The sequence below is a fragment of the Salmo salar genome, chromosome 27, assembly GCF_965601325.2.
Source record: "Salmo salar chromosome 27, fSalSal1, whole genome shotgun sequence".
NCBI classification, from domain to species: Eukaryota; Metazoa; Chordata; class Actinopteri; order Salmoniformes; family Salmonidae; genus Salmo; species Salmo salar.
The window spans coordinates 10,706,666-10,733,924 of NC_138317.1; the positions used below are offsets into that span (position 1 = coordinate 10,706,666).

Below are 27,259 nucleotides of genomic sequence, written 5' to 3' on the forward strand. Positions count from 1 at the left end.
GCAGAAGTGGTCGTTCTTTTATTTTGCAACTGAAGTGAGGAGTGTTGTGGATACTTAACTGTTATGTGCAATAGCTAGTTGGGCTCTTTACGTGACAGTCCTACGGCTGGTTAAGACTTCTGAGTTTGTCAAGGCATATTTGTTAGGCAGGGATCCCAGCTCAACTAAGAAAATAAAGAAAGGATTCACTTTGCTTTGTGGTACGGCAGATGCCTTAAAGGGAAAATCAGGTGATTTATGAGATACATGTACGATGCAGCATCATGATGGTGTGGCTGGTGACACTTCTTGAATATGTTCAAAACTGCTGACATGCAAAACATTTTGGGACTGTATTAAAAGTGTGGGGGGGGGGGTAATACCAAAAGATTGTTCGAGTGGATTTTCCCTTTAACTTACCTTCCCTGCTGGGCTAGATTTTATGATGATGAAATACTCAGCCATTTCTATTTGATTAAATGGTAGACTGATGGCACAGTGGTTGTTTAAAGGGTTTTAAAGTGTGAGTGACCACAGTTTACATGTAGAATTATATATCTGCTAGTGTGGGATAGAGACCGAAGTAGGGCCTTGGAAGACACTGGCATTGTAGCCTGCAGGGAAGGTTCATTTGGTTTTCCGTTGGAGCCACATAGATATTCAGTATATAGACAGTGGATAAATATAGAAATACACATACATACATACATACATACATACATACACTGAATATAGCAAACATTAGGAACTCCTTCCTAATATTGAGTTGCACCCACACCTTTTTCCCTCAGAACAGCCTTAATTCATCAGGTCATGAACTCTACAAAGGCATTCCACAAGCATGCTGGCCAATGTTGACCCCAACAAGTTGGCTGGTGTTCTTTGGGTGGTTGACCATTCTTGATACACACGGGGAAACTGTTGAGCATGAAAAACCCAGCAGCATTGCCGTTCTTTTATTTTTTTGTAATCTTAAAAAAAACTTTTACCCCTTTTTCTCCACAATTTTGTGGTATCCAATTGGTAGTTACAGTCTTGTCTCATCACGGCAATGGATTCCGTATGGATTCGGGAGTGGCGAAGGTCGAGTGCCGTGTGTCCTCCAAAACACAACCCGACCAAGCCACACTGCTTCTTGACACAATGCCCGCTTAACCCGGAAGCCAGCCGCACCAATGTCAGCGTGCACTGCACCCGGCCCACCACAGGATTCGCTAGTGTGCGATGGGACAAGGACATCCCTACCGGCCAAACCCCCCCCTAACCCGGACGACGCTGGGCCAATTGTGCACCGCCCCATGGGTCTCCCGGTTGCGGCCGGCTGCGACAGAGCCTGGACTTGAACCAGGATCTCTAGTGGCACAGCTAGCACTGCAGTGCCTTAGACCACTGCGCCACTTGAGAGGCCCAGCATTGCCGTTCTTGACACAAACCAGTGCACCTAGCACCTACTACGATACCCCATTCAAAGTCACTTACATTTTGTGTCTTGCCTATTCACCCTCTGAATGACACTCATACACAATCCATATCTAAATTGTCTCAAGGCTTAAAGATCCTTCTTTAACCTGTCTCCCCTTCATCTACACTGATTTGAAGTGGATTTAACAATTGACATCAAAGAGGATCATAGCGTTCACCTGGATTCACCTGGTCAGTCTGTCATGGAAAATGCAGGTTGCTTTGTATATACATACAGAACAAAAATATACATTTGTTTACATCCCTGTTAGTGAGCTTTTCTCCTTTTCCAAGATAATCCATCCACCTGACAGATGTGTCACATCAAGAAGCTGATTAAACATTAGGATCATTACACAGGTGCACCTTGTGCTGGGGACAATAAAATGCCACTCTAAAATGCGCAGTTTTGTCACAACACAGATGTCTCAAGTTATAAGGGCACGTGCAATTGGCATGCTGACTGCAGGAATGTCCACCAGAGCTGTTGTCAGATAATTTCTCTACCATAAACCACCTCCAATGTAGTTTTAGAGAATTTGGCAGTAAGTCCAAACGGCCTCACAACTGCAGGCCACGTGTACCCACGCCAGCCCAGGACCTCCACATCTGGCCTGTTCACCTGCGGGATCATCTGAGACCAGCCACCCAGACAGCTGATGAAACTGAGGATTATTTCTGTCTGTAATAAAGCCCTTCTATGGGGAAAAACTCATTATGATTGGCTGGGCCTGGCTCCCTAGTGGGTGGTCCTATGCCCTCCCAGGCCCATCCATGTCTGTGCCCCTTGCCAAGGGATGTGAAATCCATAGATTAGGGCCTAATTAATTCATTTCAATTGACTGATATCCTTATATGAACTGTAACTCAGTAAAATCGTTGAAATTGTAGCATGTTGCGTTTATATTTTTGTTCAGTATAGTTATGTCCTGATACCTGAGTGTTTCTTCAGTCTCTCACATTGTATTGAGGATAGTATGGCACCTAAAGATAAACAAGATTTAGTGTTTTGACATTTGAAACGCTCATCCAGCAGTCTTCACGATAATGTGAAAAAGCGACACTGCATTTAAGACCTTGATTTAAACAAGAAGCCCAGGAGCCAGTCAGAGAACAGTGTAATTGTAGGCCTCTCCATATCCCGCCTCGTGCAGGTACTTCTCAATGTCCAGTGGCCCAGGCACTCGAAGAACTGGCCTATTGTTGGCACTCTTCTCTCCTGATTGAAGCTTCCGGATCACCTCAGCCAATGCAGGGCGCTCGTGTGGAGCGTACTGGCCACAGGACTTGATTATGGAATACCTGAAAAAGGTACAGTAGCTTTTGTAACCAATTTTAACTGGTTTTGTGGGGATCATTGTGGCCACCTCTACCAATGTCTAAGAACTAGTACTGTTATGTGTTTCCTGTGGTAACCTAGGTCATTATTAACGGATTATTACTTAATGTGGTCGCTTACAGTGAGTTAGAACAATTAGCTGGTCTCTTCTGAGTCTTTCCCCTTTGGAGGTATTGAAGAAGGTCATTGGCCATGACTTTAGGGAATGGTGGGTCACCTACAAAGTGGAGGATTAAATGAGATTATTAGGGTGTGTATACATGATAAACATATCCATGAGATAAAAGTTCAACATTTGTGATGGTTATAACAGTTCAACAGACCAGTAATGATACGTTATTTATTTAGAAAAGCATTTACCTAGTGTCACCATTTCATGGAGCAGGATACCAAAAGACCAGCTGTGCAAAAAAGGATGGTTGGAAAGATCACTGTCAAAGCAAAAAGTCTGATGACTTTTTCGTATTATATGGCCAATCAGATTGGCGACTTACACGTCACTGCTTTGACTGACAAGTCTCCTTGCCAATACTTCTGGAGCCTGCCACTTCCTCGTCTCAGTGTTCTCCAGCTCTCCTGGAGTTCCTGCTTGTGTTTTCCTGCGGTATGCTGGACCCAATCCCCACAGTTTAGCCGTCAGGTCTCTGCCAACCAACACGCTCCGAGCTCCAACGTTGCCATGGATACAGCTCTGACCATGCAGGTATTCCTGAATCACACAGAGAGGATGCTGTGTTTTACAATGGCTATGGGACATTCAAGCATGTAAAAGCCATTCATACAGACGAATCAAGTAGGTAAGGCCAGGAGTTTTTCCTAAACACATGACTTGATCAGGTAAAACTATTGGCTCTACTTATAAATTAAAATGATATGCGTGCATTAACCCTTTTACATCAGTTGTCACAAAGTGATGGAATCGTCAGATCGACATTTTCATAGCATATGCATTCAACTTGAACTATCATTTTCAATTGTAGACATACGGACAGAGATAGATGGAAAGGAGAGAGAGATGGAGAGAGAGGGACCAACCAGAGCAGAAGCCACTTGTCCTCCCATGGTGAAGATGTGCTTCTCTGTGATGTCGCATGGGGACTCCCCACCTGTGTCCTGCCAAGAAACAGCACTGTGAGTCTCCATTCACACTAGCACTAATGGTCATGTCCATACTCACTGTAGTCTATATGATTACAGAGTGTTTGCTCAGCCTCTTGAGATCCACGTACAACTCGAATGTTCAGGCAAACCTGGCGACAATTCACGGTTTACGTAAAAGGTTGTGCAAGGCAGATCTCTGGCTAAGACCCGTCCCTAACACATCAGGATCATGTTCAGTATACTCCAGTCTGTAGCAAAATGTTTTGGTGACACAATCATCTTTCTTCGGACAAGTTCAAGTAGCCTACCTCTTCGTTTCACTCTGTTTAAAAAAGTGTTCTCCCTATTGAACATCCCCAGCCATTTGGCAATGTAGGAGTACCCATAGAGATATATAGAGGACTCATCATGGATATAAGCCATTTTAGCATGGACATTGCCATTGAAAGCTGCCACCATGCTTCACCCATTTTAAAGTAGTCAACTGGGTGGGGATTCCTATAGGTCGTAGCCTCAGTGGCGCTGCCCATGCGGTCATAGATATAAAGTGGAGTCCTCTATCAATCTCTATGGGAGTACCATACCTGTCGACACCTCCATAGGAACCCCAGCAGGTCCCTGTGCTCCAGTTCCTCCATCACAGTGATGAGGGGGGTATGTAGGGAGAGCACGCCTATCAGACAAGGCAGGAAGGGGTGGGTCCCCAGCTCAGACAGGAAGGAGGCAAAGCCCAGGAAGGACTGGCCCTCGCTGGCATCAGCTGTCTCTGGGGGAGAAAAGGTGCATGTTGAGATTTACTACATTGCAGTTGGACTGCGTAGAATCACTGATCTACAAATGACCTAACATCCCTCATAACTACTCAATATGTTATCAAGATTAGTGATTCTGTGCCTCGCCTTGCTCAAACTGATCCCCTCAAACACACCGAATGTGTTGTATTTTTTTTCCTTCTATACCTGGCAGTAGGCTACTGAAGGAAAATGTAGTCATTTTTGTCATGGGTTGGCCTAGGTCTGTTGATTTGAATATCGAATCAAGATGTCATAGTGACACCAAGACCAGGTAACATCCCCAACATTTCATGTTTTATACTCACAAGCCTGAAGGTCTTACAATACACTGACTGTCAGTCTCTGGATGGGAGCGTCTATTTTATATCTCCAATGTATATCAAAGAATGTTACCTTTAAGTGTCCGTAGAATCACATCTCTGTTGTCCATCCTTGCCCGGTAGAGGGTGACAGAGTCGTTCGGTTTGACAAAGAAGGACAGGGGCAGTGGAGTGACTAGGTTGAAAGAGCCATGCTGCCTCTCTCTGGGCGTCTCCGGTACTGCAGACAAGGTGTCTGGGGCATCATGCGGGGTCGGAGTGCTCATAGGTAACTCCTCATGCTCCAGTGGGTTCAGCTCAGGAGGAGCTGCAGGTGAACAGATGGGTATTACGCATATATGAAATTATATATATGAAATTCCTCAGACCTAGAGATGCAACTCATGCAATATAAAACAAAAATAAGTCTCTGCCTATGTAAGCTTTTTAAAGTAGATAAATACACCATAATCCAGTACATAAATATATGCCAGGAGTTAGTCTAGTTTTGGCAAACATTTACATTAACACAGTGGTGGAAAAAGTACCCAATTGTCATACTTGAGTAAAAGTATAGATACCCTAATAGAAAGTTACTCAAGTAAAAGTGAAAGTCCAAAAAGCAAAAAGTAAAAGTCTAAAAGCATTTGGTTTTAAATATACTTAAATTATCAAAAGTAAATGTAATTGCTAAAATATACTTAAGTATCAAAAGTAGAAGTAAAAATTACAGTGGTGGAAAAAGTACTCAATTTTCATAGAAAGTTACTCAAGAAAAAGTGAAAGTCACCCAGTAAAATACTACTTGAGTAAAAGTCAAAGCATTTGGTTTTAAATATACTTAAGGATCAAAAGTAAATGTAGTTGCTAAAATATAAGTACTACTAATAAAAATTCCTTATATTAAGCAAACCAGATGCCACAATAATTGTTATTTATTTATTGATAGACAGGGTCACACTCCAACATAATTTACAAACAAAGCATGTGTTTAGCAAGTCCGCCAGATCAGAGGCAGTAGGGATGACCAGGGATGTTCTCTTGATAAGTGTGTGAATTGGACCATTTTCTGTCCTGCTAAGCATTAAAATATAACGAGCACTTTTGAGTGTCAGGGAAAAATGAATGGAGTAAAAAGTACATATACTTTTCTTTAGGAATGTAGTAAAGTAAAAGTTGTCAAAAATATAAATAGTAAAGTACAGATACCCCCAAAAAACTACTTAAGTAGTACTTTAAAGTATTATTCCTTAAGTACTTTACACCACTGCATTAAAAGTCTAAAATAAACAATATGGCAATCATTGTGCTTTAGCAATTGACTAAGTATGTGCTTTACAAAGTTTGTAAATGCTTACTACTGTAGTTCTAGTACAGAGTTAGTCTCGGATATCCCAGACCTTAGAGCATCATAACCCACTGGGCACAAACTGGTTGAATCAATTGTGACGTGGAATCAACGTGGACAATACATAGAATTTGAAAAAGTAATCAACGTGAACTGTTGTTTTTTGAGGGTGAAATTTCAACCATAGGATTATGTCATCATTGTGGCCAATTTTCAACATAGACAAACCTAAAATATGTTGCATTTGTACCTTTGAAACAACATCAGCTGTTCTATATCCATTATCATAAAAATAAGAAAAACAATAGGCTGGGCAGCACCTCCTAGTGGAGAGTTGATCTATCTACAGCACCTCCTAGTGGAGAGTTGATCTATCTACAGCACCTCCTAGTGGAGAGTTGATCTATCTACAGCACCTCCTAGTGGAGAGTTGATCTATCTACAGCACCTCCTAGTGGAGAGTTGATCTATCTACAGCACCTCCTAGTGGAGAGTTGATCTATCTACAGCACCTCCTAGTGGAGAGTTGATCTATCTACAGCACCTCCTAGTGGAGAGTTGATCTATCTACAGCACCTCCTAGTGGAGAGTTGATCTATCTACAGCACCTCCTAGTGGAAAGTTGATCTCCAGCTATTCATTTGGTCTCCCATCCAGGGTTTTAACCAAGCCCAGCTTTTATATTTGTCACTGACTACTTCCAATGTGCTATCGTGAGAATGATTATTGAGAGATCCCTTAATAACTGAATATATTCACTGTTGCTATTCGTCATTCCAAAGAGTAGGTTTAACAGAGCAAATGAAATGTAGCCATACTTCATAAGTTAAATACAGTGTCATCAATTAAACTATTTAGACTTATATAGCGTTTGCAAAGTCGTCAACAGCTATTGTTTCAATTCAACCCAGTGTTCAACTACAAATAGACAGTACATATAGGCCTAGGGTTTCAAACTTTGAATTCAAATGTAATCTTCAAGTTAATCATGAATACTTCGGATTCACCTCTCCATCTCAACCCAAAAGTAAAGTTAAAGAATAGTGCATTTAAAGTTTAATTAGATTTAGTCCTATTCTTTAACTCAGATTGTTGGTTGAGATGGAGATGTGGTTCCAACATATCAAGGATTAATTTGTAGACAAACTGGATAGTTCCATCTGTTCCACTGACTTAGTCTGCCTTTAATTCCAGTTTGTCTACAAATGAATAATCGATACTTTGGATTCACGTCTCCATCTCAACCAAAAATACAAGTTAAAAGATTAGGACTAAATTAAATCGAATTGAACTTTAAATGCACTTTAAATCAAGTTTGATTTGATTTAGTCCTATTCTTTAACTTTGATTCTTGGTTGAGATGGAGAGGTGAAGCCAACATATCCATTTTTAATTAGACTAAACCAGACTAAATCAGTAGCACAAAAGATACAGTGCATCTCCTTCAAATGTTGATATTTGATACACAATTCAATTACATTTTCTCAATACAGTAAATAGCCTATTAAATAGACGACAAGTTAACAAATAATATGTTACGACCTCTTAATGCTCGGCTATGAAAAGCCAAATGACATTTACTCCTGAGGTGCTGACCTGTTGCACCCTGTACAACCACTGTGATTATTATCTGACCCGTCTGGTCATCCATGAATGTTTGAACTTCTTGAAAAACAATCTGGCCTTAATGGAAATGTACGCATATAATCTCTACCCGACACAGCCAGAAGAGGTCTGGCCACCGCTCAGATATTGGTTCCTCTCTAGGTTCCTTCCTAGGTTCCTGCCTTTCTAGTGAGTTTTTCCCTAGCCACCGCGCTTCTAGCTTCTACATCTGCATTGCTTGCTGTTCGGGGTTTTAGGCTGGGTTTCTGTATAAACACTTTGACACTCTGTCCCGACTGACACACAACTTGTAAAGACGTATTCAACTGGAGCGTCAATACATTGCCGGAAGCAACCCATCTGTCTAGAAAGACTTGTACAGAGTGGGAAGATAAAAGTATGCTGACTCATCAGTCAAGCTCATTGGCATTACATCAGTGTGCACACCAACTTACCCTCAATGCCCTGTAGGTTCTGTCTGGCACTTTGCCTCTGTGTGTGTCTGCTCAACCTTCTGGTACTGTCTGGTCGGGCTAGGATTATGCTGGGTCGTCCGCGGATTCCCTTTCCAGGGCAGCACCTCATCAGGAGAACGATTAGCAGAGTGACCAGGAAGCTCGCAAGGAGCAGGATGGGCACGATGATGACTTCCTGTTTGTACACTGTGATCTCTGAGAGACAGAGAGCGAGAGAGAGATCAATATCAGAGTTAGAGTATTACTACCGTTGGGCACTTTAACAAGGCACTTAACGTCTAACCTGCTACAGCTGACCCCGTGCTGCAAAAGGACAACATTTGTGAATCACATTGGGCAACAATAGAGTGTAAAAGAACCAGAGAAATATAGAATGGACATTTTTGAGGATGGCTATGAAGAAGCTTATTTTACAATACTATTCTTTGTCTGTCTCCCAGAAATGGTGATCTTTGTGTTCTGTAATGTCTATGTCAACACTATAGTACATGACATTTAAAAGCAAGCAGGTGTGGTCTGGCATTTGTTTTGATAGTCAGAAACATGAGTAGGATACACTTGAAGTGGCAAGAACAATACATGCCAATAGGAATGTACAGTATCTGTCAAAAGTTTGGACACCTACTCATTCAAGGGTTTCGAAGAATCTCAAATATAAAATAGATTTTGATTTGTTTAACACTTTTTCTGGTTACTACATGATTCCATATGTGTTATTTCATAGTTTTGATGTCTTCACTATTATTCTGCAGTGTAGAAAATAGTAAAAATAAAGAAAACCCCTGGAATGAGCAGGTGTGTCCAAACTTTTGACAGGTACTGTATGTCAGACACGTAATTACTGTTTGTCAGGGATGATTTAGTGCTCCTCATTCATATCATCTTATTTCATAAGCTACTTACAATATGTACACTGCCTTCATTTAAAGGTCCAATGCAGCGGTTTTTATATCAAATCATTTCTGGGTAACAATTAAGTAACTTACTATGATTGTTTTCAATAAAAGAAATTGTCAAAAAAGCAACACATAGCTTCTTAGTAAAGAGCAATTTCTCAAGCAAGAATTTAGCTTGGACTGTCTGGGAGTGGTCTGAGTGGAGAGGGGAGAGAGGTTTGGAACTCTCTTATTGGTCAATTAAATTATTTACCACCTGGTGATGTCACCAGGCAGGCCAAAAGTCCATCCCACCAAAACAGGCTGAAATTCCAGGCAGTCTTTTCAAACCGCTCTTACACTAAAAGGGCATTATCATCATTTTCACAATATTATTCTAACCTCGTAGTGTGCAAATATATTTTAAAGCACAGGAAAATCTAGTTGGACTGCACTCGGCCTTTAAGTGCAACGGAAATAGCATACTGAAAAAGGTGTAGATTGTGGTACAACATGTTTGCGCCACACCTTGATTGTTTGGCTGAGTCTACCTACAGTGTGCCATCTAAAGTAACTGGAATACTTAAAGCCAATTGTTATGAAATTAACAGTCTGGTTTTTATTCATTCTTCTTGTTCCTTAAAATCTTCTGGAGAGTCTGAACTATCTTTCCCCTAACCTGTGCTGCTCTGTAGACGTGACAACGTAGCGGACAATGCGGCAGACCCTGTGCTGTTCCCAGCCTGTCTTGTGTGCATGCTGGATATGAGTACTGTGACAGCAAATGCAACACATTTCTGTTATCTCTGTATAACGGATCAAAAACTATTGTATAGTGTTTTCATTAGGGAACGCAGTGGAAAATGGGTGTTTCTTATTGGACAAATCTAGGTTGTTTCCTTTATACTCGTTTGGTACCTAATAAAACCAGTGCCTCTAATCTATATTTCACAGGTCTGATGCTACCTATGTAGCGTTATCTATCCAAAATGTTTTCTAGACGGTTGAAGTGGCTTCATCGTGTTGGTTGCAGCTCCTTTGCTACAGCTCTGTTTGGTAAAGGCTGGGAAAGGGAACAAGTCTCCACCATAGGCAGATTTCCATATTTATTCAATTTGACAAATTATCTTTACATAGCATAACCATATATGTTTGGTTAAAACACAAAGATGTTGTGTAAAAATTGACTGTGATGTTGATCATATGTCAGCACAAATAGAATCTCAGTCAATGGACAACCAGTTTGTGACAGAATGTCAAAGCCCACTTTTTACACTGGTGGGAAGATTAGCAAAACTCCCCAAAAATATATCAGTGGACAGCTAAATGTAACCTGGTTAAACATTTCCTTATTATTTCCATAACATTGTCTATCGCAGTGTTTCCCGACCCTGGTCCTCGAGTATCTCCATCATTACACATCTTCGTTGTAGCCCTGGACAAACAGCTCATTGAGGGCTTGATGATTAGTTGACGAGTTGAATCAGGTGTGCTTGTCCAGGGTTACAATACAAAATGCGTACTGTTGAGGATACTCGAAGACCAGGGTGGGGGAAACACTGGTCTATCAAATCTTAAAGAGTCCAAGATCATGGCGTGTTTTTAGTCAATGCCTTTGGCTTGGAGACCCAACAGCTAATGGGTATATAAGTTATAGAAGGTGCAAGACAAGGCGACGCAGGAGAAGTAGAGAGAAAAAAACGATCATGAGAGAGGAGCACTTACCACAGACGGTGTCCCCCGGTTGACACTGATTATCAGCATCAGAGTAGGACGACATCCTGAGGAGTGGGAGCGAGCAAACATACAGGCATCATCGTTAGATTTACCACCGGTCAGCGGCCTCATAAAGCCCTCGGCTGTAACGACGCAGCGTGGAGTATTCAACACCTTCTACTGTCACACAAGACACATAAAGACATCTGGAGTCCATTTTCTCCATCTCGAAGTCGGTTCCACTGCATTCTTTCATTGTTTCCCTCTAATCGGGGACTGATTTAGACCTGGGACACCAGGTGTGTGCAATTAATTATCAGGTAGAACAGAAAACCAGCACGCTCCGGACCTCGTAGGGTAAGAGTTTAGTGCCCCTGATCTAGACTAATCAATGTCTACTTTAGGAAAAGGAAAAATAATGTACACTTGTACAAGTGTCATACAATTTCCATGTTTTGCACTTTTTCCCCCATCGATAAAGATGTCAGTGTGAGTATTTTGAACCCCGGTACATGTTTTTGTTATTCTGTCTACATATGTTTTGACTGCGCTAGTATAATTGATGTAATCTCAGAGAGACTGCTTCCTGAATGAATAACCTAGATTAACTCTAGATATTGGAATCCCGAGTAACTATGGTATCTGGGTAGATCTGATGCTGAGGCAATTTAAGATACAGTAGTGTGACTATGGCTATAGTATAATCACACTGACTGCAGGAGGTGTACAATATGGCATACCACGCTTGGCATTAAGGATGTGTCCTAATCACGTAAAAGCCTGGATGGGTTGGGCATGCCGGTTGATGTAAAACATCTTCCCAGCGTGAAATTGTTCTGATTGTGTTGTGATTGTGACGTCATGTTGTAAAACATTTCACAGCGTCAAAACGTTCCCGGTCAATAATTGCACGCGCATCTGTGTGGATGGCTGAGCTCGTGCAGATGTTTCTCACACGCCCTTGATTTAGCTAGCTAGCATGATTAGCTGTAAACTGGTCGAGATGGGTTGTTCTAAGAAGTGTGCAGTTAACTTTTTTTGTTTAGCTACCAAACAAACAGATATATGCACTGTCAAATGAAAACATAGCGCCCAAGTCTTTACAATCGCCAAAAAATATATTTCACGCGCGAGTCCGGGACCTCACGCCTCAACAAACCTCTGATTGGTCAGAATCAATAATCCTGGCCACCGTTGATTGGCAGATGTGTGAAGCAAATGCGTGTGCCCACAGAAGTATTTTTTTTAGGTCTAAGGAGGGTGTGAGAGAAACATACGCACGAGCTCAGCCACATAAAGAGATGCGCGTGCAAATATTGAACCGGGAACATTTTCACGCTGGGAGAATTTTTTTTACAGCATGACGTCACAATCAGAACACGATCAGAATGATTAAAAACTATTTCACGCTGGGAAGTTTTTTTTTTACATGACACCGGGGCATTGGTGCCGCGTCATTGGTGGTATTTAGTCTCATCACACAGTCTGACTTTAATTGGTCGCGATTCATTCTCTGATGACACTGCTGTTTGAAGTTATTTCCATATGATTTGGGCATGACATTTGAAAAATGCTAACACAGACTGGCTGGCTGACTAGTATTCTCCAATGGAATCGTTGATAACCTCATCCTATCAACAGTGGAAGTGGACAGAATATCATTGTTCAAATTCAGTAGGCTGGTTCAGGGCAGGTCAATGTGACAAGTAATTATTAGGGGCTATAGTAGGAAGAGACTGGGTGTATCTGAAATGGCACCCTATGACCTATATAGTGCAGTACTTTTGACCACAGCCCTATGGGCCCCACTACATAGTGAATAGGGTGACATTTCAGACGCATCCCCTGTTTTCGTTTGTCACCACAGAGATACATTGACAGTTCCCTGGACATTTGTTTCTTAAATGGAACTACAATTTTGAATCAACTTGTGAGGACAGGGATTGGGCCAATTCTCTTTCCGCTTGCTTGAGGATGGATTTACTGCTGTGCAAATGTCAAATGTAAATGTTCAAAATGGCAAAATTGATCAAATACACTGTCACCTTAAGAACCAGTTGTGTTGTTTATGCAGCCATATTTAGGATTATAATACTATAATAACATCCTTTACTTACAACATGGCTGCCTAGCTTGGGGGACCTGTATTTACTCAACAATGTTATCATTGTCTTGCCAAATGATCATACAAGACGACAAGTTGACTATGGTAGAAACAAATTGGTTAGCCATGCTATGTCCTTCTCACCTTACTTTATTTCAGGTCACAACCTGTTTAGATAAAGGATAAATCAAAGGAAAAGTGAAACTCAACATGTGAAAGTTACCTGACTCTACCTACATTTACATTTTAGTCATTTAGCAGACACTCTTATCCAGAGTGACTTACAGTAGTGAATGCATACATTTCATGCATTTTTAGTTGTTGTTGTACTGGTCCCCCGTGGGAATTGAACCCACAACCCTGGCGTTGCACACACCATGCTGGCGTTGCAAGCACCATGCTCTACCAACTGAGCCACAGGGAAGACTAACCTGGATGTGGTTATACCAAATTTGATATAGGCTTAGGGTGTGTTTTGTTTTGTCACCTAATTCTGTCACTGTCCTCAGGTAACAATAATGAGTCGCGGTCACAGTACACTCCTCCACATAGTGTTGTTAGGAAGCACATTCTGACAGCATTTCTGCGTTTTCCCTCCCTCACCTCTTTACAAGTATGTGTGTCACTCAACCAGCCTGGCTGCATTTCTCTTTGACATGCTTTTCTCACACACAACCCCCACACACATACACAGCACATAATACAAAACATTCAACTTTTAAGTTAATACCTGCCTGGCGCCCGAACAAAATATTTATCTTTACCCCTCTCTAATAAACACCACTACAATATATTGGACCTTGTATTTTAGTCGACAATGTATTTTACCCATTTATTTTAACCGTAACTGTACATTTCTTCACAAATGTTGTGTCAACCTACGTGGCATGCTCCCTGTGTAAGGCTGAATCTCATTTATTGTGTAATGGTATTACGTCCTCAGCATCCAAAGCTCCTCATAGGAAGCAGTAGTATTATCCCGTTTTGATATGAGCTCCTCATAAGAAGCAGTAGTATTATCCCGTTTTGATATGAGCTCCTCATAAGAAGCAGTAGTATTATCCCGTTTTGATATTAACTCCTCATAAGATGCAGTAGTATTATCTTGTTTGATATGAGCTCCTCATAAGAAGCAGTAGTATACTCACATTTGATATTAACTCCTCATAAGAAGCAGTAGTATACTCACGTTTGATATTAGCTCCTCATAAGAAGCAGTAGTATACTCACGTTTGATATGAGCTCCTCATAAGAAGCAGTAGTATACTCACATTTGATATTAACTCCTCATAAGAAGCAGTAGTATACTCACATTTGATATTAACTCCTCATAAGAAGCAGTAGTATACTCACATTTGATATTAACTCCTCATAAGAAGCAGTAGTATACTCACATTTGATATTAGCTCCTCATAAGAAGCAGTAGTATAATCACGTTTGATGTTAACAATCGTCTATTATAATCCCCATGTGATAAATCCAGTTTGTGATATTTGCCATCTCCCGCTTTCCCAGCCTCTCTGTCAATCTCTCTCTTCTGTTGTGTGTTTCTTTCCTCATGTCTCTCTGCTTTGTAACTCTCACAGGTTAGCCCTGCCCTTTGCTGCACCTTTTCCTCCTCAACCTTATCACCTCTACCACGGTGAGTTCTGTTTTTAGACTTTTGGTGTGTGTGTGTCGTTTTATTGTGTAAAGTGCTACGGTGTGTGGGTTTGCGATGCCCTCACAACTATTTTAGTCTCCTCCTAATCACCGGTGTCCATCAAAGGTCAAAGGTGTTGTCGATTCACAGTGCCTCCAAGTGGCCAGTCAACACCTGCGATTTCCATTACTTTTCTCAAAGTGAAACGGCTCTATCCACCCCTATCAACAATCACAGGCACTGAGGGCGTTGGGGAAGTAACTTAGGTAGTATTAGGCTTTTGGTGCACTGTCACTAGCTCATGAATGAGGCAATGGAAGTTTGCCCTGCCTTACAGTGGTATGATACTGTATACACGGTGAGTGGCTTTGCAATGGCATGTTGTTTTTTTTGTGTTTTGTAATCACTCATCAGTTTTCCAACACCATCGGAAAAACACCCATGCAAACTGCTTGCTGTCCATCTGTTAACTGTTAAAGTAACTGTCCAGTGTTTGCAGATTTCTATGAAATATGACAAATAATTACTTCAAATATCAGTGAAATAGTTTTCTTTCCAAATCATGTTAATTAAGTATGTTAAAAAGCAGCTTTTCTGTGTTAATGGTGTCGGCGTGTTCCAGTCATAAGAAAATACTAATGCATGTTGACCGCTGGTTGGCCAACTCAGGTGTATGACATCATTGGTTGGTTGGCCAACATCAGGTGTAACACACACGAAGGTCTTGGAAAATATCACCCAGTCTTACAGAGTATTAACCACATACATTCTCCGCATGTCTGTCAACAACTCTCCACATAACTCTCTATTGTGCCTCCACCTGTACCACTGTACCACTGGGGGGGGAGGAATGTGTGTGTATATATAAACACATGTAAACTGTTGGTTTTATGGACTGAAAAAATTACTCATAACTTAATATTCAAGTTCTGCATGAGGCAAATAGTCGTCACACCAGATGCCGGCTGGTTTTCTGTTCCACGTCCAACTTGTATTTTTTATGGATCCTGATCAACAGGTAGAGAGCTCTATTCCCAGGCCTGTGAAATCCATAGATTAGGGCCTAATGAATTACATTTTTATTGACCGATGTCTTTTTATTTGAACGATCTCATTGTTGCATTTTATAATCTTTATTCAGGATATTTTCTAATGTTTTTGTATTACAGGTCACCAGACCAGTGCTGAGTCCTGGGGTACAGGCAGAGCTGTGGCCCGTATTCCCCGCGTGAGGGGAGGTGGTACCCACCGCTCCGGTCAGGGAGCTTTCGGCAATGTATCCTCTCTGACAGTTTAACATGGATCTTAAAGGAAAAGTTTACTTTTCACAACCAAAGCTGTATTTTTTTATTTTAAAATATTCAAATGGCATGTTATAGAACTGTCCAGACCATTTAAGATTTCATTCGTTTTTTTGTTTTTGTTTGAAAAACTCTTATCTCAAACCAGAAATTGACTTCCTCATCCACCTTCTGCATTATGGGAGCTTGTTTAAAACTGAACAGAAACTCTCAAATACAGTCTTTTACAAACTGAAACTAGTGATGCAGGTCTTTACGTTTTGTACACATGAAACTCTTAATTCCAAACTTTATCTGCAATGTTATATTCAATTTGTTGCGACTCAAGTGGTTTCCACTATCCATCTTTTCTCGGTAGAATGGAGGGAGAGGTATCGCTTAAGTCGCCAAAAAAAAGTAATTAAAATTTCGTGATTCAATTTCTTGTGTACAACCTCCCAAAGACCTGTATCACAACACTTAATACTTTGCCCTTTCTACAAGCATGTGCTCCAAAACATGGTAATTACATCCCAAATACAAATTTGGTTGAGAAAAAAATAAGGTATGTTTTCCTTTATTGTCCCCTTGTGAATCTCACCATGTCTAAATGGGCCATGTTTGTGATTATTAGGGCTCATCTCAACAAAACATTTTTGCAATCAACTGCGTTTTATTGTAGAAATACGGTTGGCACCTAATGGTTTTGTATTTCCCTGTAGCTCAGTTGGTAGAGCATGGTGTTTGCAACGCCAGGGTTGTGGGTTCGATTCCCACGGGGGGCCAGCACAGAAAAAAAATGTATGAAATGTATGCATTCACTACTGTAAGTCGCTCTGGATAAGAGCGTCTGCTAAATGACTAAAATGTAAATGTAATGTTTGAGGTGTGTTTAAATTATTTATTTTTTTAATCTCCAATTTATGCTTTGGCTACAAATACGAGTGTAGAATGAGTCAACAACATTATTTGGGTATGAGTTATTAACAGAATATGAACTTTTAAAAGTGAGATTTTCACTTAAGAGTTACTTTAAACACCCAAAACATCAGCGCTAAATGGTCTGTTTTAAAATGCTCTGAAAACATCTTGCGATGTGTGAACTCCTGTGCTTTCCCTGCCTCTACCATAGTATGTAATTGTCCCCTTTCTGGACATTTTCATTTCATTTCAAATGCCAAGATAATCAAGTTTAATGAAGTTCAGTAGTGCTGTCACGGCTGTTCAAAGGATCGGACCAAAATGCAGCGTGTTCGTAGTTCCACATATTTTATTTACCGTGAAACTAAATGCAATACACTAAATACTTGAATACACAAAAACAACAAACCGTGACGCAGAGAGAAACAAACACTACTCAAAAGATAATAACCCACAAAACAGGACGAAAAACCCCTACTTAAAAATGATCTCCAATCAGAGGCAATGAGGATCAGCTGCCTCCAATTGGAGATCAACCCAAACAACCCAACATAGAAATAGAAAAAGTAGAACTTAAACATAGAAATAGAAAACATAGAAAACCCCAAAACACCCCCTGTCACACCCTGACCTACTCTACTATAGAAAATTACATCTTACTAGGGTCAGGACATGACAAGTGCCTTAAAGTTGCACTATTCAAAAATCTCTCCGCCACTTCCTGGTTGCTAAAACTCTAATTTCAGTTTGTCAAAACAAGATGGTACAATGATTCTCTACAGTACACTATCTATACCGCTCGGAAATATATTTTCCATAACCAAAAATATTGTCGTTTCAGCTGTTTGAAGCTGGTGTACAAAACCGCTAGTAAAAGACTCAAAAACAAAACTTAAGAACGGGAAGCATAGATATAGTGCACATAGAACATATCTACTGCTTCTTAGACTTGCTTTCAAGTAGAATGATAGATCTATAACTCACATTTCTCTGTGCATTTGGATCGGGTTGCCCAAAAAGTTATATATTGCCACTTTAATATGTTTCTGAGTTACGGATGTTTTTCTATTTGACAGGCACCGCATATCAACATCTGTTTTCTCAATTCTCATCTGCTCTCTATATAGTGTACTGTTCAATAGTGTACAGTAGAGTTGCTGCCCCAGACAGTAGCAGTTGCTAGACCCTGAACCTTGCTGGACCCTGAACCTTGCTGGACCCTGGACCCTGAACCCTCCAAACCCAAGAAGCCAAAAGAACAGTCTGTACAATAGCTACGCCCTCATCATATTGCAGCGCCAACTCCAATGAGGAACATCCCTCACAGCAGGACATGCCCAATGAACCACTCTCTCTCTCCCCTTCTGCCTCTCTTTCCCCTTCTACCTGCTGTACCTCTACTCTAATTAACAGGTGCTCAAAGTCTTAAGGGGTTGCCCCAGACAACAGGATGGGTACGCCATTAGCCTATCTAATGATAGAGGGAGAGAGCGGGATAGAGAGGGGGGGGGGATAGTGAGGTGTGAGGCATCTGTTAGTTCACACGCACTGCTTACCGGGACAGAGGTGGGCAATCCGAGTGGTGGGGAGATCTGTTGCAAGGGCTTGTTTACACTGTGTGAGAATGTGTGTGTGTGTGTGAGAGCGTGAGAGAGTTTTTCTCTCTGTGTGTGTCTCTGGTGTGTGTGCCTGCGCACACTCGCCGGCGCGGGCGCAGAGCTGGAAATGCTGAGACAGACAGCTGGTTTATTTTTGGGTCAGTGACAGTGTGTCAATGGCCGCAGATGCGTCGGAAAGGAAGGCTCTGAGATACCAACAGACCCTGGTCAGTTCTTTCTCCCACGCTCTCTTCCGTTCTCTCTCTCTCTCTCTCTCTCTCTCTCTCTCTCTCTCTCCTCTCACTACCTATCTCCTCTTATCTTTTTCCATTTGCTCTCATATTGCGTTACGGAGCAGCAGACTATCTCTATCACTTTATCTCTATCTCTGACATTAATCTTGCACAATCTCTTGCATGACATATCGGGTCGTCTCTGCTCTTTACGGTCTGTGCATAGGGAGCATGGGGGGGGGCACTGTCTGGTAACGGTGGTCACGGAGACCTCTTAGCAGGTCCGTGACTGTGGCAACAGGGTCATGGCAACAGGCGTCTGTGTCTGAGGACCCCACACCTTCAGGCTCCGTCAGGGTCTTAACTCTCTCTCTCTCTCTCTCTCTCTCTCTCTCTCTCGCTCTTTCTCTCGCTTTCTCAGCCACCTGTTCATTATCCTCTCCACCTTTAATTCCTTTCATTTATTACCAACAAACATAATGCATTATTACGTAGAAATAGATGGCTGTTCAACGACCTCCTTGGTATTGTACGGTGGTAAGTGCCTCTCCATGCTCTCAGGTAGACCTGGGAGAAATGTGTTTGCATGGAAGTGGGATTTCATCCACGGAGTTAAATCTAGGTTTACAGCAGTGTGGTGTGGGAAGGGGGTAACCCGATCGTGCATGTGGAATATATTTGTTAATCTCCGCTCGTCACGCAGTCTAAGATAACCCCGGGGGTCCAGAGTGTTCCAAAACATCTGGAGGGACTTAAACCATTAGACTTTCCGATTTTTTTTTATTTTGGGAGGGGATTCGTAAGAAAAACACACCCGTTGGAAATTGGTGAGGCGTATTGTATTTAACAGGGTAGTACTATACCGTGGGCCTTTGGCTAAGGTCATAGGCTGTAAGTCTGTGTGTCCACGTGGTGGTTGTGTGTGTCTGTGTGCGCACCAGTGGACGCATGTACTGTATGACCTGTGTGTGTTAGTACAGGCCATGTGGACTGGGATAACCGTGTGTTGACGCTGTCGCCCGGGGAGCCGGGCTATATTGAGAAGTGTCACTTTTTTTAGAGCGGGACTTTGTTTCTGTTCTCCTTGTCATTGTGCTGCGGAGGATCAAGAAATGAGATCACAAGGGGGCCTAGATGCCATTGCCAGGCACAATAGAGAGTTATGTGGAGAGTTGTTGACAGACATGCGGAGAATGTATGTGGTTAATACTCTGTAAGACTGGGTGATATTTTCCAAGACCTTCGTGTGTGTTACGTTTGACTTTATATGACATAAGAGTGGTGACACACAACACTGTCCGACCTTCCCCGTCATGTGACCTATTGCTGTAGATGTCATGTGTCTGTAGGACAACTGGACTAGCAGATGGACGGACCTGCATACAGACAGAGGAAAGCCGGCTGGTAGGCCGGCAGGCAGAGTACATTAGGAAAGTAGATGGGTAGATTCGTATTTGTTACTAATACTATTGCTGTTTCAATTGCGTCTTATATTTGTCTCTTCTGGTGCCATTAGGCTGTCACTTGAGGACATGCTATATTGTGAATACAGTTAAGGGTGTTGTCAGGGCCGACGTGCAGTGGAGGGCCCTGCAACCGCTAACAGGGATTGTTCTTAACGGGACCGTTATGTATTTGATCTATCCAAGCTATCAGTAACAGCCTGACGTTGTTCCAGAAAACGTACTCATGGAGTCTTCATCTATTCTCATGTTGTTATCTCTGATTTTCATCCACCCTCCCTATCTCACAGGTGGGTCCAGGTACTTGTCTTCATTGCGAGAAGTACAAAAAGAGCCGGTATGAGGATTACGAGCAGATACGTTCCGTGAGATTGAAATCTGTTTTTGCAGTGAGTTGATCAAATCTGACACTGGAGTTTTGTTGATTTCTCTCTATATACTTTCTAATAAACGCGCTCGCTTTCCGCTTGACGAACATGCTCAGGTGTCGCGGTCCGTCCACACGAACCGAACTCCCCTTTCAGAAGTCCTTAAGGGTCAGCGGGACGGACAGACAGACGGATAGTGAGAGATCGGGAGATAGAGTAAGAGGTGTGCAGCGGTGAACGTTGGGTCCCGCCGGTGCTAAATATAACTCCCAGAGTAGAGTTACACCCGGTGAGAAAGGGGGAGAGAGGGAAAGTGTGTACGAGGTGCATGAGGTGTAGAGGCAGAAGAGAGCGAGAGGAGCTTGGCGAGGGGAGGAGAAATCTGGAGAAAGAGGGGGATTACACGGTCTGACAGAGGTAGGGAAAGGCAGAGGATGACTGAAATAGACTGATGGAGGGCAGCAACGTGATGGTATGTGATAAAACAGGTAGATCAGGCGCACGGGTATCATTTTGAATTTGAATGGGTTGACTGCTCAAAAATGTTGAACGTTTAAATCAACCAGCTTGTTGATAAGGTGTTGATACAGGCACTTTGCAAGACTAATCTGACACAATGTATAGACAAGCAAATTGATGGTGAGGTTAACCATTTTGTAATAATATTACAAGGGTTACAAAACCTTTAGCATATGACCTATTGTGTTGTGTAGTATATTAGCAGTAAAATAAGTAAGTAGTATAGTATATTGTGTAGAATAGCCATATGATAGGCATGCATTACATCCATTGACCAGTTAGTTGATATGACTGTCCTGAGTGAGATCCAGTTAGATGCTAGTTAAGTAAATGCCTGGTAAATGTTTGAATATTTCTGTGTGTTACTAGACATAGATTTGTTGAAGTCTTTAAGATTCCATTTTACATTGAAGAGATTTGCCTTCCTGTCCCAGGGGTTTGCCAAGATGTTGCGATACCAGAGTATATCCTGAATGTGAGAGACAGCCTTGAGTTTGTACAGGAACCACGAGGCAAAAGAGAAAGGAGCGGGTCTTGCCGTACGCCTCTCCTCATCAGGAATCTGTAGGGGGAGAATTTCCTCAAAAAATCAAACATACAGTATGGAATTCCTTAGAATAAAAACAAATGTTTATATAAAACATTATTAGACGTTATTTATTTTTCTTCTCCAGTATTAACATTATCATCTTGAGTATGGTGTGTAGAGGATTTCCACTCAATTGCAGGCTGGTGTTTCAGCTAACGCCACCTTGCGCTAGTTGCCAGGGGTGAGTTGGTGGAGAGAAGTTTCTTCTTCCTTGGTATAGTATAACAAGTGGCGTAACAAGGCTTTACTGCTGCACTACAGGGGACTGAAAGTATTTCTGACTCCTTTTCTGGAGGCTAGTGTTTCCCAACAGATCCATGACTACAGCTATATGGATTTTGTGGACTCATCTCTTTTAAGCCTGCTACTGATTTGATGTGTTGAATTGACTGTGTTGAATTCAGCCATTCAAATCCAACAACACACTGTTATAAAACATTCACGGTCAGTAAATCCTGTCCACAGAATCGGCAGACAACAGCTGGGAAAGTGCCCACATGAAAAAATACACCAGTTTACTATAGAATACCACAGGACTTACTATAGAATTCTGTAGTAAACTGTAGAATACTATATTACACACTGTTGAATCCTTCAATCGTGATGTGCTTGCTATATAATTGTGTAATATAGTATTCTACAGTATATTACACACTGTTGAATCCTTCAATCGTGATGTGCTTGCTATATAATTGTGTAATATACTGTAGAATACTATATTACACGCTGTTATATCCCTTCATCGTGTAGTGTTTACTATAGAATGTAGAATTTACTACAGTAAATGCTACAATATTATCCACAACAAAAAAACACTAGTAAATACTACAGTAATGTCCGCAAAAACACTACACTTGTTTAACTATAGGAAATTCTACAGTATTTAACTCTGCCCATTCCCCTTCCCCATATCGCAATTTGTGCCACCCAGAATCGAGAAACTTGCATGCCAATTATAGACCATATATTGTGTTCCTTACGGGTTATAGAAAAGAGCAGAAGCTCTGAACTATCCGTTCAGATCCCAGTCCTACCTACCTACATACCTACCTACATGTTATGGAAAATTTGCTCTTTTGGTATTTCTCCAGGAGACTCTACTTCTATGTCAAAGATCATTTAAAAAAACACATAGTAATGTCTACAAAATCACTACAGTAACAAAAACACTACAATAAATACTGCAGTATAGTATTGCCAGCAAAAACACTACAGTAAATACTACAGTAAATACTACCGTTCTTTTACTACAGTATTAATACTAAAGTTAACTGTAAATACGACAGTAAAGTCAGCAAAAACACTACAGTAAATATGAGTGTTTTTACCATATTATAAACTGGGTGATTCGAGCCCTGAAGGCTGATTGGCTGAAAGCCGGGATATATCAGACTGTATCCCACAGTAATGAAAAAACATTACTTTTTACTGTTCTAATTACATTGGTAACTAGTTTTTAACAGCAATAAGGCACCTCGGGGGTTTGTGGTATATTGGCCATATACCACACCCCTTTGTGCCTTATTGCTTCAGTTTACTATTGTATTTTTTTTATGTGGATGTTGATTAAAGAAAATCCCCACATATTCTGTCTGGCTCAATGTACACTGAATAAAAATATAAACGTCTTGGTTTCCTAAGCTGAATACAAGATTCCCCAAATTTTCCATTGACACAAAAAGCTTATTGCTCTTAAATTTGGTGCACAAATTTAATTACATCTCTCTTAGTGAGCATTTCTTCTTTACCCCTTTGCCAAGATAATCCATCCACTTGACAGGTGTGGCATATCAAGAAGCTGATTAAACAGCATGATCATTACACAGGTGCAACTTGTGTTGGGGACAATAAAGGCCACTGTAAAATGTGCAGTTTTGTCAGACAACACAATACCACAGATGTCTCAAGATCTGAGCGAGCGTGCATTTGGCATGCTGACAGCAGGAATGTCCACCAGAGCTGTTGCCAGAAAATGTCATGTTAATTTTTCTACCATAAGCAGCCTGGTTTGCTGATGTCAACCTTGTGAATAGAGTGCCCCATGGTGATATGGACAGGCATAAGCTACGGACAACAAATACATCTGCATTTTATCGATGGCAATTTGAATGCACAGAGCTACCGTGACAAGATCCTGAGTCCCATTTTCGTGCCATTCATCCTCCGCCATCACCTCACTTTTTTTGTTTGTTTAAGTATTTGTAACCAACAGATGCATATCTGTATTCCAAGCCATGTGAAAATCATAGAATAGAGCCTAATACATTTATTTCAGTTGACTGACTTCCTTATATGAACTGTAACTCAGAAAAATCTTTAAAATTGTTGATTGTTGCATCTATATTTTGGTTCAGTGTATATAATAGTGCCGATTTTCCTCAACATGTTTGTAACCAGTGAGAGGTTTGTTGGACACTGAGAGCTGATACAGGTATGATACTTCTTGTCAATGTATCCCATGGTAAGCCGAGCTGTGACATGTCTGGTCCAATGGAAGTCATGGTGTGTGTGCAGCTCATGTATACGTTGGTAATTTTATTCGGTATACATATCCATGTGTATGACTGACGTACAGTACTCTTTCTAGGACCCACAGAGACAGACTTGTACATGTACACTAAATTATGAGGTGTTGAAAGGTTATTGAAAGGCAGCCCAAAGCTTAAATGGGGCGCCAGGTAGCCTAGTGGTTAGGTTGCTGGATCGAATCCCCGAGCTGACAAGGTAAAAATCTGTCGTTCTGCCCACTGTCCCCCGGGCGCTGAAGATGTAGATGTCTATTTAAGGCTGCCCCGCACCTCTCTGATTCAAAGGGGTTGGGTTAAATGCGGAAGACACCTTTCAGTGGAAGGTATTCAGTTGTACAACTGACGAGGTATCCCCCTTTCCCTAAATGCTAGGCCTGACTGATTCCTAGTGTGGTATTGTTAACTAGAGGTCAACTGCACTGTGCAGATGTTGTTTGTATCTGAGCACTTATAGTATACAGTACACTTCCGACTGCAACTGTATATCAGAAGGTTTTCAGACTTCCCTCAACAGGTTGTTGGTTTCCCACAAAAGCTTTTGTTTCACAAATTCAATTATGTCTGGTGTATGACGTCCACAGTATCTAAATTATGTGATGAAGATCCGTTTACCACTTGATCGAAATGTTCATTAAACAATAAAGGTAGTGTGTGTATATACAGTTGAAGGCAGAAGTTTACATACACCTTAGCCAAATACATTTAAACTCGGTTTTTCACAATTCCTGACATATATTCCTGACATATACTCAATTAGTATTTGGTAGCATTGCCTTTAAATTGTTTAACTTGGGTCAAAAGTTTTGGGTAGCCTTCCACAAGCTTCCCACAATAAGTTGGGTGAATTTTGGCCCATTCCTCCTGACAAAGCTGCTGTAACTGAGTCAGGTTTGTAGGCCTCCTTGCTCGCACACACTTTTTCAGTTCTGCCCACATATTTTATATGGGTTTGAGGTCAGGGCTTTGTGATGGCCACTCCAATACCTTGACTTTGTTGTCCTTAAGCCATTTTGCCACAACTTTGGAAGTATGCTTGGGGTCATTGTCCAATTGGAAGACCCATTTGCAACCAAGCTTTAACTTCCTGACTGATGTCTTGAGATGTTGCTTCAATATATCCACATAATTTTCCTCCCTCATGATGCCATCTATTTTGTGAAGTGCACCAGTCCCTCCTGCAGCAAAGCACCCCCACAACATGATACTGCCACCCCCGTGCTTCACGGTTGGGATGGTGTTCTTCGGCTTGCAAGCCTCTCCCTTTTTCCTCCAAACATAATGATGGTCATTATGGCCAAACAGTTCTGTTTTTGTTTCATCAGACCAGAGGACATTTATCCTATAAGTACAATCTTTGTCCCCATGTGCAGTTGCAAACCGTAGTCTGGCTTTTTTATGGAGGTTTGGAGCAGTGGCTTCTTCCTTGCCGAGCGGCCTTTCAGGTTATGTCGATATAGGACTCGTTTCACTGTGGATATAGATACTTTTGTGCCTGTTTCCTTCAGCATCTTTACAAGGTCCTTTGCTGTTCTTCATGGATTGATTTGCACTTTTCGCACCAAAGTACGTTCATCTCGAGGAGACAGAGCGCGTCTCCTTTCTGAGCGGTATGATGGCTGCGTGGTCCCATGGTGTTTATACTTGCGTACTATTGTTTGTACAGATGAACATGGTACCTTCAGGCGTTTAGAAATTGCTCCCAAGGATGAACCAGACTTGTGGAGGTCTACAATTTTTTTCTGAGGTCTTGTCTGACTTCTTTTGATTTTCCCATGATGTGAAGCAAAGAGGCACTGAGTTTGAAGGTAGGCCTTGAAATACATCCACAGGTACACCTCCAATTGACTCAAATGATGTCAATTAGCCTATCAGAAGCTTCTAAAGCCATGACATAATTTTCTGGAATTTTCCAAATTGTTTAAAGGCACAGTCAACTTAGTGTATGTAAACTTCTGACCCACTGGAATTGTGATACAGTGAAATAAACAATTGTTGAAAAAGTACTTGTGTCATGCACAAAGTAGATGTCCTAACCGACGTGCCAAAACTATAGATTGTTAACAAGAAATTTGTGGAGTGGTCGAAAAACGAGTTTTAATGACTCCAACCTAAGTGTATGTAAACTTCCGACTTCAACTGTATATATGTGAATGTATGGGTTCTACTCCATATTGCATATTGTCCCAAGCACCCCATTGATGTGCATTTGATTTCAGGAGGATGTTTTGTGTCAATATGCCCATCTACTGTGTAATAGGCCTTTTCTAATTAGGCCAAAAGTCCGTCCTCCACCCTCTCTCTGTCCTCCCTCCTCCGTGACCCAGAAACCTAGTGGTCAGGTGGTCGAGAAGATGTCAATTCGTTAGTAGGCGAACGGAAGAGTGTCCTCCCCTCCGCGACAGCCACCTTAATCGAGGATAGTCGTGTTTCCTACCGGAGTCCTTGAAAGAATTTTGTAATCTGGCACACATCGTTTTATCTACAAAATGTCTTGCACAACTAACTTCATTTGTTTTTATCACTTTAAACATTTATTTTGGCATCCACCCCTGTAAACGTAATTTGCCTGACGCTTGGCAGCGCGGGCGGAGAAGGAGAGTCTCATTTCATACAAGCGCCTTTTCGTCCACGCTCCCTCTCCTCGATTAGTTTTGACCTTTTATCAAATAGCGGAGCGAAAGGATGGAGGAGAGAGGACGCAGAGGTTGAGCAAATCCAATTGAGAAAAGGCCATAGTATGGAGTTGCAATGTAGGCCTTCACTTTGCATGCAGCAGGTATAAGAATAGCTTTAACACATAGTGTCACGGTAATAAGCAAACATGAATCATAAAATAATTAGTGTTTTACATGGAAGCCCACATTAACTATACAGTATTATGATATTATTCAGGTCTCAAACTTCATTATGTTATCCCCTCATTATGTACATAGACAAAGGTTTGTCTGTTTAAATAGGTTTGAAGACCATTGAACTGTTCATGTGGAAAAGATTGGAGTGGAGAACATATTCCTTACAAGA

The 27,259-nt window shown here is 41.4% G+C and overlaps 2 protein-coding genes across 3 annotated transcripts in view; one reads left to right on the forward strand and one right to left on the reverse strand.

Moving 5' to 3' along the window:
- Positions 1-2: 2 nt before the first annotated feature.
- LOC106588437 (tyrosine-protein kinase STYK1) lies at positions 3-14,911 on the reverse strand. Of its 2 annotated transcripts, XM_014177436.3 has the most exons (10): positions 14,492-14,911; positions 11,003-11,058; positions 8,382-8,597; positions 5,068-5,301; positions 4,465-4,646; positions 3,815-3,892; positions 3,274-3,488; positions 3,140-3,180; positions 2,900-2,996; positions 3-2,742 (listed from the first exon to the last, which is right to left on the reverse strand). In XM_014177436.3, coding segments are annotated over exons 1-10 (1,317 nt in total). In that variant the 5' UTR covers positions 14,494-14,911; the 3' UTR covers positions 3-2,546. The 2 variants fall into 2 exon arrangements, with proteins under 2 accessions (XP_014032911.1, XP_014032913.1); XM_014177438.3 differs by lacking the exon at positions 14,492-14,911 and having other exon boundaries at positions 11,003-14,390.
- A 2,039-nt stretch (positions 14,912-16,950) lies between these two features.
- Positions 16,951-27,259, forward strand: part of LOC106588436 (chloride channel protein) — a 33,834-nt gene continuing 23,525 nt past the window's right edge. Inside the window, exon 1 of the mRNA XM_014177430.3 lies at positions 16,951-18,765. Coding sequence (XP_014032905.1) covers positions 18,715-18,765 — 51 coding nt within the window. The 5' untranslated portion in view covers positions 16,951-18,714. The remainder of the gene's footprint in view (positions 18,766-27,259) is intronic.

What these genes read in the sequence shown, in the direction of transcription:
- LOC106588437 (XM_014177436.3), bottom strand. An exon ending in GACAAGTGGCTTCTGCTCTG is followed by an intron (nt 3,489 to 3,814) that starts GTTGGTCCCTCT and finishes TGTGTGATTCAG; the next exon opens with GAATACCTGCATGGTCAGAG. An exon ending in CCATGAAATGGTGACACTAG is followed by an intron (nt 2,997 to 3,139) that starts GTAAATGCTTTT and finishes TCCACTTTGTAG; the next exon opens with GTGACCCACCATTCCCTAAA.